This window comes from Lissotriton vulgaris, chromosome 10 (assembly GCF_964263255.1).
Source record: "Lissotriton vulgaris chromosome 10, aLisVul1.2, whole genome shotgun sequence".
Classification (NCBI taxonomy): domain Eukaryota; kingdom Metazoa; phylum Chordata; class Amphibia; order Caudata; family Salamandridae; genus Lissotriton; species Lissotriton vulgaris.
The window spans coordinates 1473410-1495192 of record NC_141698.1 but is presented as its reverse complement, the minus strand read 5'-3'; the positions used below and the strand labels follow the sequence as shown (position 1 = coordinate 1495192).

Genomic DNA, 21783 nt, shown 5'->3' with positions numbered 1-21783 from the left:
TTCACCTCTTGTTGTAACAGGGTGATGTATTCTCTGGACATTGGACGATGTCTTGGTGGTATGTTTGGTGGTGTAGAAGTCAGATCTAGGCAGTAGCCAGACTGGATAATTTCTCTCGGACCCAACACTAGGTGGCGATCTATGCACAGATATGAATTTAGCAGCCCACATGCCTCGAACTTTCTCTCACCCACCTGTCTGTGGTAATTGCATTCCAGACAGGTAGGAACTGTTGGAGTCTGCCTCCGACCGGTGTTAAGTGGTCTGGAGGCCGTGTAATAGAGTCACTGTTTTGAGGCAGTGGAGGCTCTGGTGTTATTGCCTCCACGACCTCTTCCCTTGGTATGGTTACCTCTGTAGCCTCCGCTGGTAGTGTTTTTAGTAAAGGAACTTTGTGTGTTACCTTTATATGAGGCATGTCCTCGTGTATTTGTCATGTACGAGGAGCGACGAAAGGAGCCCCTATGTTGCTGAAATTGCAATGCCCTCATTGATTTTGCCGTCTGTGTCCTTTTTCATTTTATCTAAAATGTTATCAACAGCAGGGCCAAATAGAAAATCCTGATTAGCAGGTTGGTTAAGGATAGTGGACTGCACTTCATTTTTGAAGCCAGAAATCCGCAGACACGCATGACTGCGCAGTAGAACGCTAGTGTTGATTGACCTAGCTGCCGTGTGTCTGCTGCGTCAAGCGCGCATTTGATGGAGGCGTTTGTTATGAATTTTCCTTCCTGTATGAGATCTTGGGCTTGTGCTTTGAAAGGCTCAGGTAGGTGTTGCATTAGGGTCTCTAGCTGGTTGTAATGCGCCCTGTCATAACGAGCCAGTAGGGCTTGTGTATTAGCGATCCTCCACGTGTTGGAGGCTTGTGCTGCTACTCTTTTCCCTGATGCCTCTAGTATCTTTGACTCCTTGTCTGGGGGAGGTGCCTTCCCAGTGGTTTGGGAGTTGGCTCTTTTACATGCGTTGGCCACGACGAGGGAATCAAGTGGTAACTGCCCTTTGATGTAAGTAGGGTCTGTAGGAGCTGCCCTATACTTCTTTTCTATTCTGGGGTTGATTACCCGTGCCCTGGCTGTATCCTTAAATATGTCAGGTACAGGTTTCAGAACTCCCTTTAACATGGGAAGTGTTTTGACACTTTTTTCTGATGTAGGGAAGGTGTCAAAGAAGTCTTCCTCAATAGGGTCGTTCTGCATATCCACGTTGTGGAACTGTGCAGCCATGTCTATAAGTAGATTAAAAACTACGTTGTCATCAGTAGGTGACGGCTTAGTAGGATAGGAGGCCATATCGTGTATGGGATGGGTGTTGTAAGGGTCAGTTGGCTCTTCCCATGGTTCCTCTAGTGGTTCAGGGTCCTGTGGGAAGTCCTATTGAGGCTGTGGCTCATCCCCTGTGTTACCTTCATCGTCCCCGTGATGAGAAGGAGAATAAGGAGTGTATGGATTAAAAGGAGTAGTAGGCATGATAGGTTGAAAAGGAATGAAGGGTGTAGAAGGAGAAGTCCCAAAGTCCTTTTTCTTCAGTGGAATAGGGGACTGAGGTTCAAAGTCCAAAGGCCTCTTTTTCCTATGCAGGATGGTAACTTTACCAGTCTCTGGGTTAATATAAATATTTGCTTGGTCGTCAGAGGGATCTGGGTGGAAGAGTTCTTCTTTAACAGTCATGGGTTGAATGTTCGACCTTGGTTTTTCGACGACTTTTGGTTTAGCAGTTGATTTTTTTGGCTCCGGGCCTTTTTTCGGGTCGACCGCGACTTTCAGCTCGACGCGATTTTTGTGTTCCGTAGGCTTCTTCGGAGGAGTGTCCTCTTCCGAGTCGATGTTCCTGTTCGGATCGACTGGAGTTGGTTTCTTTGGACGAGTGTCCTTTTCCGAGTCGATTGTCTTTTTTGGATCGACTGGTGTTTTTGGAGCCGGTGTCTTCGGGCCGATAGGTTGTTCCGGCTTCGACGCGGGCTTAGGTACGGCGCCTTTCGCTGGGTCGACGGATTTTGGTGCCGAAGGCTTGTTCGGGTCGGCGACCTTCTTTGGTTCGGCGCCCTTTGGTTGCGTGGCCTTGTTCGGGTCGACAATCACTTTAGGCTCGACAAGTTTGGGTTGCACGGCCTTCTTGGGGTCGACAGTCTTTCGGCTCAACGCTCTTTGGCAGTGCGGCCGTTTTCGGATCGACTCCCTTCGGGTCGACAACCTTCTTTGGCTCTGGAACCTTCTTTGGGACAATGTTACTGGGCCCTGGTGTTTCGGAAGGTTTCGGTTCCGAGCCGGATAGCAGGGCAAGCAAAACTTCATGATCTTGGCTAAGACCCTTTGGCGATGCCTTGACCGGAGCCGTTGTTAACGGGGTAGATGTGTCGGGAGCAGGGTACTCACGATTTGCCCCGGCAGGATGTCGTCATCGGAGTCTGAGTAGTGCTCTACGGTAACGATCTCTAGGTCAGAGTCTGGCGCTTCTTGTAGATCTTGGTCATCATCGAAGATGTTGTCCGGGTCGGGTGCCTGTTGCTGCATTTCTTGCCTGGCGGCACGTCGGTTCCGAATAGTTTTCTTGGATCGAAACTGTGCGCAGGCCGGACAGATTTCCTCCTTATGGTCTGGGGAGTGCTTATCAGTATGTGGGAACTTGGAGTGGCATTGTGGGCACCATTTAAAGGGGCTTCTTTCCATAGACGGTCGGCTCACGTGGCGTCGAAAAGGCCCAACGGCCCGCGTCGACGACCGCTTGGAGATGGAAGGCTGAATCGAGTAGAGAGGTACCGAGCGAGAACAATACAGTCGAATCGAAGGCCTTTTGGCCTTTAGAAAAGTTTTGTTTTTGATTCCAAAGTTGGAGTATAGGATTTTGCATCCAAACCCAATGGCGCAAAAACACAATCTGAGGATGGAGAGGATGCCCATGCGCACTGTAGTCCAGGGGAGGAGTCCCCTATCTCGTGATACTTCGAAGACTCTTCCAAGACAACAAGTGCAATCATCCGGACCCAACACTAGGCGGCGATCTATGCACAAGATATGAATTCAGCAGCCCACATGCCTCGAACAATACCTTACTCTCAATTTAGTGGCAGCTGGGCTGAGAAGTTTGGCTAATCAGAGGGTGCTGTGAATGTCTTTGGTGTTCATACTCCTACAAGGCAGGAGCACACGCTCAATGACTAACTCAAGAGTAATATTTCCCAAAAATATTTCTGTAGTTACTTTTATTTTAGGAACCAAGTGGAACTCAGTTACAGGTAAGTAGACTTTTCAGAAATGTGTTTCTTTCATATACAGTTGGCAAAGGTTTGGCTAAGCATTACCAATACTTCACAGGTGCACAAAAGAATTCTCAATGTCCAAAGATACTTCGTATTATTCTCAGAATCAAAACTTAGTGCAATACAGAGCGAAACCAATGCAACCCTATGGGAGGAAAGGCAGGCAAGTAATTTTCAGGTAAACACTCAACTTACAAGTTCAGTCTTTGGGGAGTTTGACCAACACTGGGCATGGATCGGACCAAGGTAGGTACTGGACCACCAGCAGCACTGGGGCGGCCGGGTGCAGAGGTCACTGAGCCCAATGTTAGCCTATAGGAGCTGGGGGCACCTCGAGGAGGCACCGGTTGCAGGTAAGTACCCGCTGTTCAGGGACAGAGGCCCTGGGGGATGAGGTCTGCACTGTAGGAGCCATCAAGTAGCACAAAACCTGAACCGCCAGTGGCACAAGGGCAGCCGGGTGCAAAGGGGCATTGGGTGCCCTATAGAAAGCAATGGAGATGCTAGGTTGGAGATTAAGGCAGCAGGCTGAAGAAATCCAACGACTGAAGGGGTTGGTTGGAAGGTGGGGGGATGCCAGGACCCGGTCTGTTGGGCACTCCAGGGCCTGGGGGCTGCGGGGGCTATAGGTGTGACTTCACTCAGCGAATCCAGTCCAGGGGACCCTTCAAGATAAGGCTGCAGGCGTCGTGGGGAAGTTCAGGTGAGGTCGTCCAATGCTGGATCCCAGGTTGGGATTGCCGGGGAGACGTCACTTGATCATTGGGCCACTTGGACCAGGACCCTGGGCGACGGGTGCAGAGTGACGAGGACTTGCAGTACCAGAAGGCACAGGAGGTTGCTTTAGCCGGACAAATCCAGTGTACACAGGAGGTAGAGTTTTTATTGAAAGTAGCTCAGGTCTCTGTGGTTCCTGGAGAGTGGCTGACCGCGGGACACACCAATGTTTGGGAGAGGGGCCGCTGGAGGAGGAGGAGGAGGAGGCAGCCAGTAGGGTTACAGCCAAGTCAGTTGCAGTCTTCTTCTCCACTGCTGCATGGCTCTTTGGTTGTCCGTCGTAGGGCACCAAATCTGAGGAACAGGGTTCAGGGGAGCCCTTAAATACTAATTTAAAGGGGTTACTGAGGTCGGAGGGCAGTAGCCAATGGCTACTGTTCCCTAGGGTGGTGACTGGCTGGCAGGAGGCAGTCAGCCAATAGACTAGAAGCTGGTTGTTTTTCAGGGGGCATCACTAAGATGCCCTCTGGGTGCATTTTTTTTTAATAAAGCCATCATTAGCATCAGTGTGGGTTTATTTTCCTGGGAAGTTTGATACTAAACTTCTCAGTCTTCAGTAAAGCCAACATGGAGCTGTGGAGTTCATGTGGACAATCTACTAGCACATGTACTAAAAATGGCTTCACTGCACTTAGTGTCCAAAAATGGACTCAGACACTGTAGGGGCATACTGCTCATGCTGCTATGCTCTCACCTGTGGTGTAGTGCACCGTGCCTTAGGGGCGACTTACACATGCCACAACCAGTGGTTGGTGAGCATGGCACACAGGGGTGTGTGCCATGTCGACACAGAAGTCTTGTCTGCACCAAAATACAGTCTCCAATGGCAGTATGTGTTTGGGGAGGGGTCTCCAAGGGAGACACAATACATGCTGCAGCCCTTTGAGACCCTATCTTGTCACCAGGTCCTTGGTACCACTGGTACCTTTTACAAGGGAGCTGTATGTGAGCCAGAGGTCTGCCAATGGTGGAAACAAAGGTACCGTTTTGGGAAAGAACACAGGCCCTGGGAACCTGCTTCGCAGGGACCCATGGCACACCCAGACAGAGTGAATCAGGCAAAAAGGTAGGGGGTGACTGCAAAAAGGGGCACTTTCCTACCACCCCACTTTTTGCTCACTGGTACGGATGTTGATTTGTAGTGCACTGGGTCCCTGCTAACTTAGCCCCAAGGCCGGTGCTCTGTCCCTTAAAACAAGAGAAATGTGCAATTGTAACCCAATTGGGGAGGACTTGAACTCCCCTATAAGTCCCTAGTAAATGGTATCCCTGGCACCCAGGGCATGGGTACTATCAAGGATCCCTAGGGGCTGCAGCGTGTATTTATGCCACCCTGAGAGACCCGCACACAAACTGCATGCAGACTACCGTGCCTTAGGGGCGACTTACACATGCCACAACCAGTGGTTGGTGAGCATGGCACACAGGGGTGTGTGCCATGTCGACACAGAAGTCTTGTCTGCACCAAAATACAGTCTCCAATGGCAGTATGTGTTTGGGGAGGGGTCTCCAAGGGAGACACAATACATGCTGCAGCCCTTTGAGACCCTATCTTGTCACCAGGTCCTTGGTACCACTGGTACCTTTTACAAGGGAGCTGTATGTGAGCCAGAGGTCTGCCAATGGTGGAAACAAAGGTACCGTTTTGGGAAAGAACACAGGCCCTGGGAACCTGCTTCGCAGGGACCCATGGCACACCCAGACAGAGTGAATCAGGCAAAAAGGTAGGGGGTGACTGCAAAAAGGGGCACTTTCCTACCACCCCACTTTTTGCTCACTGGTACGGATGTTGATTTGTAGTGCACTGGGTCCCTGCTAACTTGGCCCCAAGGCCGGTGCTCTGTCCCTTAAAACAAGAGAAATGTGCAATTGTAACCCAATTGGGGAGGACTTGAACTCCCCTATAAGTCCCTAGTAAATGGTATCCCTGGCACCCAGGGCATGGGTACTATCAAGGATCCCTAGGGGCTGCAGCGTGTATTTATGCCACCCTGAGAGACCCGCACACAAACTGCATGCAGACTACCATTGCAGGATGCATGAAATGGTGCAAACCATTCTGAAAACATAACCTGGTACACTCCTGGTGTGCACCGTGCCCCTGTACACTGCATGTACTATATGCAAGTCACCCCTACAGCAGGCCTTGGAGCACTATGGCAGGGTGACTTATGTTACATGTGAGGGCACATCTGCACGAGCAGGTGTGCGCCTGTAATGGCCAGTTCCATTGCTAGGCATTGCAAGTGATCGGTAAGCCATCTTAAGGTATGTGCCGGGCTCTGGTCACTAGGAGTTCCTCTAGCTACATAATGGCTTCACTGGAAATACTGATGTTTGGTTTCAAACATCTGGTCTGGATACATCTGTACGGATGCCAGTACCAGATTTATTATGACTTGCACCGAGAAGGCACCTAGGAGGTGGCCCCTGATACCCCACTAGTCACACAGTGTGCTGTCTGACTCGTAACATCCAGTCTATCACCACAGACGAGTTTCTGACACCCTGCCTGGGAAAGCCCACGCCCACAGAGGACAGAAACAATGCCTGCATCCGCGAAAGGTATGCACACCTCCTCCAGCAGGATGGTTAGCAGATTAGCATCTCAAGGCCAGAGGCTTTAAAGCCTCTGCCGCCTATGTAATGCAACACCGGCTTCCCCCAGATCTGGGAATCACCCCCTTTGCCCTGATGCTCATTTAGAACAAGAACGGGTGGAAAATTAGATAGTCAGAAGGTGTGGTGCACTTACAGGCTAAGCACACCCCTGAATTAAGCCACCTGAATTGAACAGTCAAAGAATGGTTTTAACATCTTGGGTTTGGTGAAATTAGTAATGCTGGGTAAGGATTATGCCCACTCGTCGCAGGAAGTGGTCATTTAGGGGGTGTTCACACCCCAGGGGTAGGAAGCCCATCGGTTACAACCCTACAGTCTCCTAAACGGCCCTAAATTTAGTATTAAGCCCCCCCCCCCACCCCTCCCCCCGACACCAGGGAGACAGATTCATATACCTGACAATAGAAGGACAAAAAAGAGCCATCATTGCGAGAACAGAGGACCCACACCAAACTTGGTACCAAACCCTGCCTGGCTGCTGGCACCTTGGCAATTGCAAAGGCCAGACTCGTCCAAAAGCTGTGCATCCTTCCACGCCCTTGGAGGGCTGTCCAGCACTTTGCCACCACTTGGCATCTCCCTTAGGATGCAGGAGCCATCTCCCTGCATCTGCAGGCACCGACCGCACTGGTCTAGTACTTCGTTTTGCTGACCATTGGGCCAAACAAGGGAGCCTCGCGCCAGGAGGTCGCAGAGGTTCCAAGAGTTCAGCCCAATCTCTCCAGCAAGTTTTGAGATGCTTTACCCTCTAGGAGGCCCCTTGCACCAATAACTTTGGGTACCAGAGCACTAGCCGCAACCAAGGCTTGTATAGTGTCCAGCCCAGACACCACAGCCGCAAAAGCAGACGAGGGACTTCAGGGGCCCACCCCAAGTAGCCCTGCTGTCTTGTTTTCTCCCCCCACCCCTTCCAGGTCAACCACAGTTAGAGCCTCCAACTCAAAAAAACAGCATGCCAAGCAACTCTGCACCCGGGCCCGCCAGCCTGGGTTCTCGAACACAGACTGTGCCCCCTTGGTTCATAGACCCTCACAGGCCGAGCCCCCGTCTTGGGTTCTGCCGGACTTGTTCCCAAGTCCCAACTTGCAGCCTTTTTGCTTCAGATACTTTGGACTAACCCGTGTATTGCATAAGGCTATCATCGCGACCAGCACCTCCACACCAGGGCAGGTAAACCCGAACTGCTGGTGGTTCTTTAGACCTTGACCCACGAGCACCTTTAATACTAAAGGGTACCTTCTACAACAGAGGAAAGAAACATTCACCAGAAAATCTCAATCTCAGAAACGGTTAAAACATACGCCTGAGAAAAACACTGTAGTGGCAGCCAAATCTACCTTTATTTAGGAGATTCCAGGGGTTCCCTAGAAGTGTACAGGGCTCAATGTAAAACTCAAAGTGCTCTATTAGTGGTAGTGTGGGCGAGCAGCCTTAAGCCTAACACAGAGGAGTGCAAGACATTTATTGCACAACAGTGATCAATAATGGACACAAGGCTCAAGAAGGAAATCATAATACATTTGTGAAAATTATACTTTGTTTGTACTTTATTTTAAGACGAAGATCTACGTAATAAGGTAAGTACGTTTTTAATTAAAAATACTTTCACTTTGAAAAATTAACATTTAGAAACTTTTCAGAACAGTTCAATATTATACTATTGGGAAACAATATCGCTGTTAAATAGGTAAGTAATGCACTTCAAATTATAGTCTTCGGGATCAAAAGTTTGCAAGGGTCATGTGAGTACCATAACTGCACCACCAGCTGCTCAAAATCAGAGTTCGCCCCAATACATTTCAACGGAGACAGGGGGTGCCTGAAGCCACACTGCTTTAAGGTAGGTAAATCGGTTAAAGGGTCCAAGCTTTGGGAGTTAGGACCAGCACAGGGGGGCCACAAAGCAGCACCAAATATACACCACCAGAGGCACATGGGCGGCCGGGTGCAGGGTGTAAAATCAGCACCGGGCGCCCAATGCTTTTTAATGGGAGTTCTTCTTTTGACAAATAGGCTGCAAGCGCTGGAGAACGCAGGAGGGAGACCAACAACAGCAGATGTAAGTAGAGATGTTGTGGGTCGTACAGGCACCGTCAGTTTAGCTCACCAAGGTCCGGGGATTTAGAGTGAAGGGGTGCCTTTTAAATGCCAGAGTCTTCTTACCGGACCCGATCGCAATCAGGGGGAGCCGCTGGATTCACACCGCCGTGGACATCAGACAAGGTCAGCCAACGCTCGACTCAAGGTCAGGATCGCTGGGGAGACTCCACTGCACAGGTGAGCCACTCACTCGGGCCGTGGGCGTCCGGTGCAGAGTAGGCAGGCAGCGTGGATCCACATGGGTCAGTCATTGGCGTAGGTTTCTTCTTGACAGGCCCACTGTACAAGTGCCAAGAAATCTACTTCTCCTTGAACAGAGACTGCTGGGGTGACCAACCAGGTACTGGACTGTGCTGCCCTGCGCGCTCACTGCCCTCATCTGGGAGTCCCTGCCTGTCCCCCTCTGACTGGAATGCTCTGAACTGGTCTTGCCGGCATTCCCTGTTACATCCTCTGTGAAGCGCTGTGAAGTAATTGCCCCTGTGAAGCGCTGTGAAGTAGCTGACTCTGAAGCGCTGTGAAGTAATTGACCCTGTGAAGCGCTGCCCGCCATCATCGCGCTGAGTCCTGTGGCGCTAATTGTCAGGCCAACTCACCGCTGCACCAAGCTCACCAGGCCGCGCTAGGCCCGAAGTCAGCCTCCCCTCATCACGTGACGGGGGACGCGAGCCGCGTTATCGCCCATGCCTGAGCCGCGCAGCAATTGGCTGCCGTCCCCGTGCCTCTGCTTACACTCGGGGAAGCCCAGGATCGTCGCGGAGGGGGGCCGTGGAGCCCGAGAGCCCCCCTCCGGTTTGCCCCACACCACGGATCCGCCTTGCCCCAGCGCCGGTGCCTGCATCTGCCCCTGAGCACCGCGCCGGGCTGCGAGAAGTCCTCCCAACCGGCGGAAGCTTCTCCCGCCGACTCCAGCTGACGCAAGGGCCCGGAGGGCTGAAGGTACCAGGTAACCCCCGGGGAGGAGGGCGGTAGGCCGAGTGAGGCCCGAGGTCGCCCCTCCCCCGGGGTGGACTGAGACTGGGCCCTGTTGGCCCCTTCCTGAATGTGCCTCCTGAGTTTGGAGGTTGGAGGGTTAAACTTGTTCCCCTCCGTACCATATTTACAAGCCTGAAACGTTCATAGTGTACCATATTTACAAGCCTGAAATGTTCATGGTGTACCATATTTACAAGCCTGAAATGTTCATAGTGCACCATATTTACAAGCCTGAAATGAGAGGGTGTTTCACTACACTGTACTGAATTTTCTTGCAGAGGTGGGCTTCCCTAGTATTCTGAGGATCTGTCCAAGTCGCAAGCCGACCCGCGTTCACAAGAAGAAAGGCTTGTCACAAATGACTAAAGGCTGTGTTCTTTGGTGTTCCTTGTTAGACTGATAAGTACTTGCCGATATGTTGTATTATCTTCTAGGAAAAGCGTCCATGAGAGGTTTGATGCGTTATTTAAACGCATTACTATAGTCGCTTCTTGTAGGATCCTCCAGGTTAATACAAGTACCCCTTTGCTTGTCAAAGTGTCTGATGCGACAGGCGGGGTTAGTTAGCGTTTCATTGCTAAATGAGCTGGTTATTATTTTAGTGAAATGTTCACCCATTCATCGAAAATGCATCCTGAATGTGATTCATGAAATGTCTTAATGAAATGCTTACCTGAAATGTTGATGAATTAATAATGCATCGCTCTATTTGAAAGCTTATATAAAAGATCTTGATTTCTTTCAAACACAACTACTGGTGTGGTCTCCATTATTGCGCCCCTGTGTGTTTCATTGGATGTGTGTGTCAAGTAGCTGCTTTACACGCAAGCCCCTGGCTGCCTTCCTGCTCGAGCCATGCTACCCCCTTAAGAGCTGGTGACCCCAGGTCTTACAAAAACCACATTAAAACAAGGGAAAAAGTAGGGGCTAACCATGCAAAAGAGGAACTTTCTCACAGTTACCCCCACTTTTTGCACTGGGTTACTACTAACCAGATCCCCAGTGCCAGAGCTCATTCACAACACTGTGCAATTGTTCCTCCAATCTGCAAAAACGTTAGCAGCATCTGTAAGCCCCTAGTAAACGGTACCATAGTACCTAGGAACTGAGGTACTAAAGAGGGTCCCTAAGGGCTGTAACACGAATTCTGGCATCCTAAGGGACCCATCACCAGGCACATGCAAGGTCACACATCCCTGAGCGCCATGTCCCGTACCACTGCATACGATATTTGTAAGTCACTCCTACAGCTGACCTGGTATCAAACATCTCCTCTTGATAAACCCACACTTATGCAAGTGTTGGATTCGTCAAAACAGGCACTCAGAAGGCACATTAAAGGTGCCCCTTAAACCCTACCAGCCCCTGGTGGGCTTGCTGACTGGCTTCTGCCAGTGTGCCACCACAAAAGAGTGTCTGACCCCCAAGGGTGACAGCCTGACTGGGAAGAGGGTGTAACACCCCCGGCCGCAGGATGGACTGCAGACTAGCCTCATTGGGCTGGAAAGCTTCGAAGGAGCGGCCACCTTTGAAATGCAAATATGGATCTCCACACAGGAAAGGAAGCCGCCCCACCTGTCCAGAGCCCATTTGGCACGAGGACAGGCGGGAACATTAGCTAGGCAGGGAGGCGTGCCACCCTCAGGCTAGTCTAACAGCGAAGTTGACACGAACTTTCAGGGCTAGCCATCTTTGTGATGGCATACCTAGGAATTCTGGGACAGGGTTATGCCCTCTTCCCACATTAAGTTATCAATCAATCTGCGGTTTATAAAGTGCGCTACTCACCTGTGAGGGTCTCAAGGTGCTTGGGGGGAGGGGGGGGGGGGGAGGAATCAGCTCCGGATCAGTTGAAGAGCAAGTCTTGAGGTCATTCCTGAACGTGAGTAGGGTCAGGGAGAGTCTGATGTTCACATGAGCTCGTTCCAGGTTTTTGCTGTGATGTAGGAGAAGGATCTCCCGCCTGTTCTGTTTCTGCGGATGCGGGGGACCTCTGCCAGGGCGAGGTCGGCGGAGCAGAGGTTCCTCTTGGGTACGTGGAAGGATACTCTCTCATTGAGGTATTTGGGTCCGATGTTGTTGAGGTATTTGGGTCCGATGTTGTTGAGGGATTTGTAGGCGTGGGTGAGTAGTTTGAAGGTGACCCTCTTCTCGACTGGAGCCAGCGGGGGTCTACCAGGTGTTGGGTAATGTGTTTGTGACGCGGTGCCAGAGGACGAGTCTAGCTGCAGCGTTCTGATTGGTCTGGAGTCTGTGCAGAAGAGTTCTGTGGATTCCGGTGTAGAGGGCGTTTCCGTAGTCCAGTCTCCTGGTTATGAGTGCGTTGGTGACAGTCTTTCTGAAGTCGGGGGGATCCATTTGAAGGGCTTGCGGAGGATGCGCAGGCAGTTGAAACTGGTGATAGCGATGCCGTTGATCTGGTAGGTCATCGAGAGGGAGGAGTCAAGGATGATGCAGAGGTTTCGTGCGTGGTCGGTAGGGGTGGGAGGGCCACCAGGTGTTGTCCCAAGCAGAGGTGCAGGGTCAGAGGATGAGGACCTCGGTCTTCTCTGAGTTGAGCTTCAGACAGCTGTCCTTCATCCAGGTTGCCACGTTCTTCATTCCTTCCTGGAAGCAGAGTCTGGGGTCTTCTCGGTTCTTCATGAGAGATTTGATGAGCGGGGTGTTGTCGGCGTAGGATACAATGCGGAGCCCATGCTGACTATGGCGGCGAGGGGGTCCATGTAGATGTTGAAGAGCGTGGGGCTGAGGGAAGATCCTTGGGGTACTCCGCAGTTGATGATGGTGGGTTTGGAGAGGAAGGGAGAAAGTCTGATCCTCTGGGTTCTGCCAGATAGAAAGGATTGGATGTAGTCAAGGGCGGCTCCTTGTATCCCGTATGTAGTGAAGTTTAGCTGCGAGCTTGCGGTGTGACACACTGTTGAAGGCTGCGGAGAGGTCTTGCAGGTTGAGGGCTGCAGTGTGTCCCTGGTCGTGTAGCATGCTGATGTCGTCAGTGGCGGCGAGGAGGGCATTGTTGGTGCTGTGGTTTCTGTGGAATCAAGACTGGGAAGCGTCTAGGATGGAGTTCTCTTCGATGAAGGCAGTCAGCTGGGCGTTTGCGAGTCTCTCTGTGACTTTGGCCGCGGAGGGGAGGAGAGAGATGGGCCGGTAATTTTCCAGGTCCGTTGGGCCAGCCGTTGGTTTTTTTGAGGAGAGCTTGAGAAAGTGATCATATAGGGGGCGTAGTGAACCCAAGGATCAGTAGCCCATGGGCTACTACTCTAGACTCCTAACGCCCATAAATTCAGTATTTAGGGGAGTACCCGGTACCAGAGAAGCCGATCCTGACAACCTAAGAAGAGAGAGGACACCTAAGAGCCGCAAAAGCAGAGAAGACAGAAGAAGGCACCTGACTTGGTCCCAGCCCCACCAGTCTGTTTGCAGTCCTCGTTGAAAACTGCGCCAAAGTCGACTCACCCTGCAGCTGTGACTTCAGACACTGGATAGGACTGCCTGCCTTTGAAAAAGACTCAAGACCACCCGTGAACAACTGATGTGTTCAGCAGAAACTCCAAAAAGAAGACTAAGACGGCCGGAACAGCCAAACCCGACACCTGAAGCCACCACTGAACCTGTCGCCTCCTGTCTGAGTTGAAGTGGTCCAACAGTGCCAACAAGTTTCCCCAGCCCTCCAGAGCTCAAGTCCATTGTGGTTTCACCCTTACTGGACTCCCTGGCATTGCCTGTAGCCTCTGTATGTAGGACCACTCTACCGTGACTGCTCTGATGAGGAAAAACCAGACGCCTATTTACACCTCTGCACAAGTCACCCCTGGGCCTTGGAGAAGTGAACAAAATGTGTTTCCCCCGTCCCCGGCATCGCATGGCCTGAACCCCCTTGCGGGTTCAGCCCGACTGACTTGCCGGCCACAACCCGCAGCCTCTTTCTGCAGTGACCAATTCCCATGGAAATACATTAGGCTCCCGAAGCTGTTTTGCACCCTGCACCCGGCCGCCGGTGGTGGACTGATGGTGCTGCCTTCGACCTTGCCACCCGCTCACCTTAACTCCTGGAGATTGGTCCTGTAAGTCAATGAACAGTACCTGTTTGCAGAACTTGTTCTTCCTTCCACAGAATAACATAGCAGAACTCAACAAGAATCACAGGAAGTTGAGTGTAGTTGCCGAGACTCGAACCCCAGCTTCGAGGTCGGCTGCTCTGGCAGTAAGGATACATCCTCTACCCATGTTCATTCAAATGCAGTATCATTGGATCTAGGCGTTCTCACAAGCATGTTTCTCTTGGTAAACCTACACTAGTACTTCAACAGAGTAAGTGCATTCTCTAGCCATATATCATTCCTGATATTAGGATAAGGTAGTGAAGATTATGCTCTATAAGAATGTGAAAGATTAAGTTAGTGGCAAATCTAACATTTTGTAGACATTTTTAGAATGACCAAATTAATTTGAGATGCTTCTGTTACTCGTCTTGTCATGGCGAGTTATTTTTATGCATAGCTGAACAGGGTGAGCAATTTGTCAAAGAGATTTGTTGATACCCATGTGTTTATATCTGCAAGTAACACATAAGTGAAAGGTTGAAAACCACGTTTACTCAAGCCTTTCACGTTTTTAGAACTCTTGGAGCAGGAAGCAGCTCCCGTCTCTGGAATGCTGCGATTAAATGGAGGTGGCAGCTCTCGACGTGTAGGTCCCAGACGCAACTCTGGCACAATGATGTCTGCTCCCGGCGCATAGCTTGCATTCTTCGGTGACCCTTCCATTTCACTTGGACAGGCTGTGCACTGGACTAGGCTCTGAGACAAGCTATTTATTTAAACAGGAACTTTTTATCTTTGTTTCTGCACAGAGTCTAGGGTCAGTCTGAGGTAAGCTTTAGATAGAAACACAGATTTCATGACTACGTCTTTTAAAAGTGCTCCATCTTTACTAATAGTTCATTAAAGGGTGTAGGATAACGCAGCGCATCTGGAGACAGAAAGGGAGCCTGGGGTTTGCGGTGGGTGGATGAGGAATCAAGGAGGCATGATGAAAAAGAATTGCGTCATTATTTATATAAAGTTTTCTATGACCCTTTGAGGATAAAGCATTTAATGGTTAGATGAAGGTCGTTCGACTGAGTTATCTGGAGAGAGGCCGGAGGGAAGCCGGATGGGGGCGGGAGAGCCTGGTGGGGGGGCGGTAATGCAAGGGAGGAGAAGTGTGGCAGGCGGAATGCCTGTGTGCGAAAGCGCAATGCGCTTGGAGAGAGGCCAGAGGGAAGCCGGATGGGGGCGGGAGAAACTGAAAGTGGCCAGCCATGAATAATTAGGGGAGGAGAAGCTGGGAGGGAGGCTGATGCGCGTGCTTGTTTGGTCACGTGATTCACATGAACTTAAAGAAAACCGCACCAAAAACCCTTGGTTTGACGAGCATTTTGAGCACTTGAAGCCGCACAGCACACGCTGGGAGAAGCCCTTTGATGTGCTGTGCGGCCGTGAAAAAATGCAATTAGGAGGGAGGGAGGGAGGGAGGCTGATGCGCGTGCTTGTTTGGTCACGTGATTCACATGAACTTAAAGAAAACCGCACCAAAAAGCCCTTGGTTTGACGAGCATTTTGAGCACTTGAATTCTCGCTCCGCTCAATGCGCTCGCGAGACCTAAAAACTGCAGTGTCCACTTTTTATAATAAAAATAGTTTATATCTAAAAATGCAATTACCTGAACGACTTCTCTCTGGTACCTACACGTATATAAAGATACTTGCTATGTTTATAAATTGGTGTGGATTTCTTTCGAGTCCTGTTGTCCTTTGTTAATCATTGTATGTATTTTCAGATGTCTTGCACTCTTCTGTGTTAAGCCTACTGCTCGACCACACTACCCCCCCCCAATAGAGCACTTCGGAATAGCACAGCAAGCCCTGCCCACTCATAAGGGAACCCTTGGGATCTTTACACGATATATCAGATTATTGATATATAAAGGGCCAGCTTCTTACACTTCCGTACATTAAAAAGTATGGTTTCGACTTCGCTTTTACTTTAAATGGCAAAGTCGAGTTAGCAGTTTAATCGGCGCTTCCAGTCTGGGAGCCATGTTTTACCTTGTCCCATTCAGGGTGGAACAGAAAGGGCTGCAGTCCCTGGGAGACGCTCTAACAGGCCCTGGGTACCGCTGGTACCATTTACTAGGGACTTACAAGTAAGTTAGGCTATGCCAATTGGGGACAAACCAATTAAACGTACATTATATTAAGGGTCAGAGCACATGCACTAAGTCCTGGTCCGCAGGGTTCAGGGCCTTTCAGGGTCATTACACCAGTACCTAGTAGTCAAAATGGGGGCAAAAAGTCACGGTAAACTTGAAAAAAGCCTGTTTCCTTATAACTACAATCAATCACCTGAAGTCTCTTATCAGAACCAGTCTAACCATGAACACGGCTGCTCAGTCTCAGAAGGCTGCAGTGTTCACTAGAGCCCTGAATACACAGGGGTGTTCGTAAGAGCATTGCATACACAGGGGTGTTCATAGGATAACTGCATACACATGAGCTTTCACAAGAGCATTGCATATACAGGGGCTTTCACAAGAGCATTGCATTCACAGGGGCTTTCACAAGAGTATTGCACGCACAGGGGCTTTCACAAGAGCCCTGCATGCACAGGGGCTTTCACAAAAGAGCATTGCATATACAGGGGCTTTCACAAGAGCATTGCATGCACAGGGGCTTTCACAAGAGCATTGCATGCACAGGGGCTTTCACAAGAGCCCTGCATGCACAGGGGCTTTCACAAGAGCCCTGCATGCACAGGGGCTTTCACAAGAGCCCTGCATGCACAGTGGATTTCACAAGAGCCCTGCATGCACAGGGGCTTTCACAAGAGCCCTGCATACACAGGAGCTTCCACAAGAAAACTGCTTACACAGGGACTTTCAGAAGACCCCTGCATACACAGGGGCTTTCACAAGAGTCCTGCATACACAGGGGCTTTCACAAGAAAACTGCTTATAAAGGGGCTTTCACAAGAGCCTTGTATACACACACAGTACCCGCTCATCATGCCACAGTACGATTGGACACCAAGGTTCGCCAGGAGCCCTGGGCACTATGCTTGCTACAGTCGCTAGCAGTACATCGTGCTGAGCTCAGAGCAGACTGATGTATGTTGAGATTATGTACCAACACACACACAAATACTGGGAAAGTGCCGGACGCTGATGGTACCTGCATGTTTAGTGCCAGGTGTCGGGTTTTGGTCTGCTCCAGATCGCTCTGCGAGTACTTAAGCCTCATTTGCAGGCCGTGTGCCTGGGATTGCACCTGCCGCAGCTCGGCCTCCTTGCGCTTCGCCTTCATTTGTTCCTGGAGACAAAAGAGAAAAGTCAAAACGTTACCAGCATGCAGCGAGAGGAATGAGAAACACCTGCAACGCCCTAGCGCCAACAACAAAGACGGCATCTCACATTTCAAATCGTCAGAAGCAGAAAGTCAATGACCACCCATCCAATTATTGTTCGAGGTCCAGTCAAACCACATGCTGAAAGTTCTCTTCTAACTACAGCAGCAGAACCCTATAAGGAACAAGGACTAAGCAGGTTTTAAAACACATGTAAGAACACTAAGACAAGGTCTGTAGACTTCAAAGCTAGTACTTGAGCAAACAGACAACCATGTATTTATTTACATCGTAAACAACGCAAGGGCACCCTCAACCACTGATGAAACTACCTACAGAAAATATCTGAAGCCTCTGGAACTGCAGCAGACATTAGGACCTGCAACCCACATGCTCTGGGATTAGGGGACTTCAGATCAGGTTTCTTCAGTAGGGAAAAGGGTGCAGGAGGCCTCAGAGGAAAGTTCACAAAAGCAGAATAAGCATAAACCGCAAATGCTCCCAAAAGGATCAGAATAAAGGCTCTGGAAAAAAGAGGATGTCAGATGCAGGCTCTAAAATTAAAGGAAGTGGCAAGCAAGGCAGACTGCACTTGGAGGATATTGGCTTCAGAATGGTAACACTGATGAACAAGGGTCTCCTGTGATAAGAGAGGGAACTGGAAGAGCTCAGACAGCAGTGACTGTGGTGAAGGTCCTAAAACTAATTACAAAATTCCCAGTACAGCCAATCTTGAAAAGGATCCTAATGTTGGGGACCGATGTCCCTAGTATTAAAGGACCCTCAACGCTGCAAGCCACACAGGAAAGGCCTATAGTCTTTACGCATTTGCTAGACATGGAGTTCCAGGCGATTAAGCTGTGAAGAAGGTACTTGCCTGAGAGTCTTCCTAGGAATACCTTTACACCGCTATTTATCTCGTTTTAAAAACTAACAGTTTTTAATTGCTGACTGTTGTTTTTACTCACTTATTGGGCACATCATGGTGGAAACATGTTTAGTCTGTAATAACAAACTATAGGGGATACTTACTCATTCCCCCAGGATCGTGCTGTGCAAAGGGATCTGCCGTTTTACCTCACTCCTCCCTGGTCCACAGTAGCACCTACATGCTGATTGTGTAGAGGGAAGAGTGTATTGTATTGTATTGTATTGTCATTTATATAGCGCGATTGCTGCCCAGTGGGCGTCCAAGCGCTGAGGCCTAAGACAGAGCTGAGTAAGCGGAAGGAAATTAGAGTACAGTGGACCTCGCAAACAAGTAGGTTTTAAGTTGTTTGCGGAAGGAGAGTAGGTTTGGGTTGGCCCGGAGCTGTAAAGGGAGTGAGTTCCACATCTTGGAGGCGTTCAAGGAGAACATCCTGCCTCCGGACCTAGCTCTCTTTACTCTGGGTACTATGGCCAGAAAGGCTTCTGTAGATCTGAGGTTTCTCTTAGGGTGGTATTGCGTGACTAGTTTGTCAATGATAACTGGGCCTGATTTCCAGAAGGCCCGGTGGGCAATACATAGTGCCTTGAATGCCACTCTCTGTCTCACTGGAAGCCAGTGTAGTTTATTCAGTGCTGGTTTAGCCGACTGAGTCCGTGGGATCTGCAACAGGATGCGGGCTGCACAGTTCTGCACCACCTGTAGCTTTCGCAGGGTCATCTCTGGAGCTCCGACATACAGGGCATTGTTCGAGTCTAACCGGGACTGAATCAGGCCTTGTATAGCCACCTGTTTGGCTTCCATAGGTAGGAGGGGTAGAACCTTCTTTAGTGTTCTTAGTAGGCCAAAACATGTGGCAGAAAGCTTGGTGGCCTGAGTGGAGAAGGAAAGATTTTTGTCAATCCAAACTCCTAGGCTTTTTACGCTGTCCTTAGGAGTTGGAGGGGTACCTAGGCACGGAGGCCACAGGGGAGTGAGCGATACTGGGGAGGTGCACTCTCTTCCGCAGTGCCATTTTTCGGGCGCCATCTTGGGAGTGAGACAGTCTAGTCTCTCACATGAGATCTTTCTGCCTCCAGCATAAAAACAGAGAATGGCGCTGGTGCGCAGCAAACGTGCCTCTGGCGCACCAAAGGCAAGCCTTCTGTGTCCGTCTGTGCCTGAACAGCACCCAGTGCCTGTTCGCCTGGTCGGTCAAGATCAGATTTAGTCAGAACAATTAGGTACTCACAGGAGGTTTTATTACCACTAAGGCCCCATGGTGAAGACCCTCAAATTACCAATCCCAATATCCCTCTCACAGCCCCACCCTGCAACTCCCGCACCAACCATAGAGATCTAAGACCCAGTTCAGATAGGCACTCACGACACTGAGTATCTGATCAGCAAAAAAGGGAAAATATCAGTCCTGCCCTTTCAAGCATTACATGCATGCTTCTAAACACAAGCTCTCTAGTGAAGCATCACTCAGAGTCTTCTGATCTAGCACAAGCACAGCATGCAGATGTGCTTGTAACTGAAACATGAGCAGATTTGAGCCAAGAAGTTGACGCAGCAGCCCCCCCCCCCCAGGCTATGCTGTCTATTGGCTATATAAGCAAATAAAGAAGGGAGGGGGCTTGTTTTATTAGAATCATCTTGAAACAACCTTTGAACCGTTAACATCTTCTGGTTCTGAAGCTCTAGTATTTTCGGTTCAACCGCCTGAAATGTAGCCTTTTAAGGTATGCTAATATACCGCCCACCAGGACCACGAAGTGGTTTTGATGATCAGCTTAGCATCACCCTTGAAACCTCTATTCTCGATGCTAATTTCTCAGTGTGAAGTGATTTTAATTTACATCTGGAAAATGAGGCCGATTCAGACTCCATAAATCTGATCGATGCAATGAACGCGCTTGGACTATCCCTCCTCACGAGAGTTCCAACGCATAGGACCGGGCATACGCCAGATAGGATCTTCTCCAACCATCCATTAAAGGATCTTCTCCAACCATCCATTAATATACTGCCATGTCTCCCTCTTACCTGGTACGACCACTGGGCAGTCAACAGGCAGATAAAGATTCAGAGAACCTCTGTGAAAAGACATCTAATGCAACAAACTCCTAGCAGAGCCTGGCATAAAGTACAGCCGACTGAACTGAGAGACACCCTCATGACTATACCCTGGCAACCAGTTGACAATCACGGCTAAGAAAGTCTCCCAGTCCAAGTACAAATAAACCCTTAGGACATCTAGGCAGGAGTGCCTGAGGAAAGAACAGAAATGGAGAAAAAAAACGATGTGGTTGAAGAAAAAACTATTTATAAAAAGAAGTTAGCAGAACACAAGAAATGCCTTTTAGCTGCTAAAAGTTTTTACTATTCAGAGCAAATAAAGTTAGCTTGCAATGCCAACAAAACTCTATTCTAAGTCATAAAAAAGCTGGTGGTACCAACAAGCCCCAATCCGGTCATAATAAAAATTCTGTGATGCTTTGTCCGACTACTTTCATGAAAAAGTAGCCAACCTCTTCAATATATTCACCAAAGGCAGAAAAGTCATCCATCCGGAAGGACAATCTCTAAACCCAACATCAGCTAAATTCTCCACCTTCAAGTTTCCCTCAGAAGAACAACTCATGAAGATAATTCAAGTCATTAAATCTGGGGCTCCACAAGACCCTCACCCCCCATAAATTATGCACATGATGCCAGTACAAGTAGCACAACATTTGGGGCAAATCTTCAATAAGATGTTTTCTGGGGGAGTCTTCCCTACGCTATGGAAGACTGCTTCCGTTCTGCCTTTGCTGAAAAGGGAAAATTTAAATGTCACGGAAAAAAACTACTATCTCCCCATCTCAAGACTTCCTTCCGCTGAAAAACTATTGGAGAAGGTAATGAATAAACAACTAGCAGAATATATAGAAGAAAACTATCTGCTGGATGACACACAACACAGGTTCAGAAAAAACGACAGTACTGGATCTGCCCTGGTGTTAGCCACAGAAGACATCCATGAAACGCCAGACAAGGGAGGGACGGCAGCTTTAATTGTGCTTGATCTCACCGCGGCGTTTTACACGGTAAACCACGAGATCTTGGTTGACCGCCTGCGGAGTCTGGGAATAGAGGTTACAGTACTAAATCTTCTCCAATCCTTTTTAGTCAATAGACAACAAAGTGTGGCGCTGGGCAATTTCACTTCCAGGTTTTTCTCCATGCTCTGTCGAGTCCCTCAGGGCTCAGCCCTAAGCCAAACACTGTTCAACCTTTATGTTACACCTTTGGCTACACTTATCAAGAAATCGGACCTCTCTCTAACTTCTCATGCAGACGACACTCAAACTGTGGTGTCATTAGCAAATTCTGACAATATCCGGGCTCTGTTTTCAGAACCTGCATGAGCAATGTAAGCAATTGGATGGATAACATTTGTCTTAAATAAAAGCCTGCCAAAACGGAAGTCATTATTTTTGGCAATAATCCTTCCTTCTGGACGCCGGAGTGTTGGCCGCCAGAGCTGGGCCTCCTTCCAAAACCAATTAACAAAATAAAAAAACTTGGGTTCCTGTTAGACAAAGAGATGAAGCTGAAAGACCAAGTGAATAAAACGACATCCGCCTCATTCCACTCCTTGAGGCATGTAAAAAAGATTGAAAAATGCTTGCCACCTGAGCTTCTGAAAAGAGTAGTCATTGCACGAGTACTCTCTTGGATAGATTACTGTAATAGCCTAGAACTCAATCTT

The 21783-nt window shown here is 49.4% G+C and overlaps 1 protein-coding gene across 1 annotated transcript in view; it reads right to left on the bottom strand.

Moving 5' to 3' along the window:
- Positions 1 to 21783, bottom strand: part of SMC1A (structural maintenance of chromosomes 1A) — a 182958-nt gene that overhangs the window by 35350 nt on the left and 125825 nt on the right. Inside the window, exon 13 of the mRNA XM_086940138.1 lies at positions 16948 to 17085. Within this exon, the coding sequence (XP_086796264.1) occupies positions 16948 to 17085 (138 nt within the window). The remainder of the gene's footprint in view (positions 1 to 16947; positions 17086 to 21783) is intronic.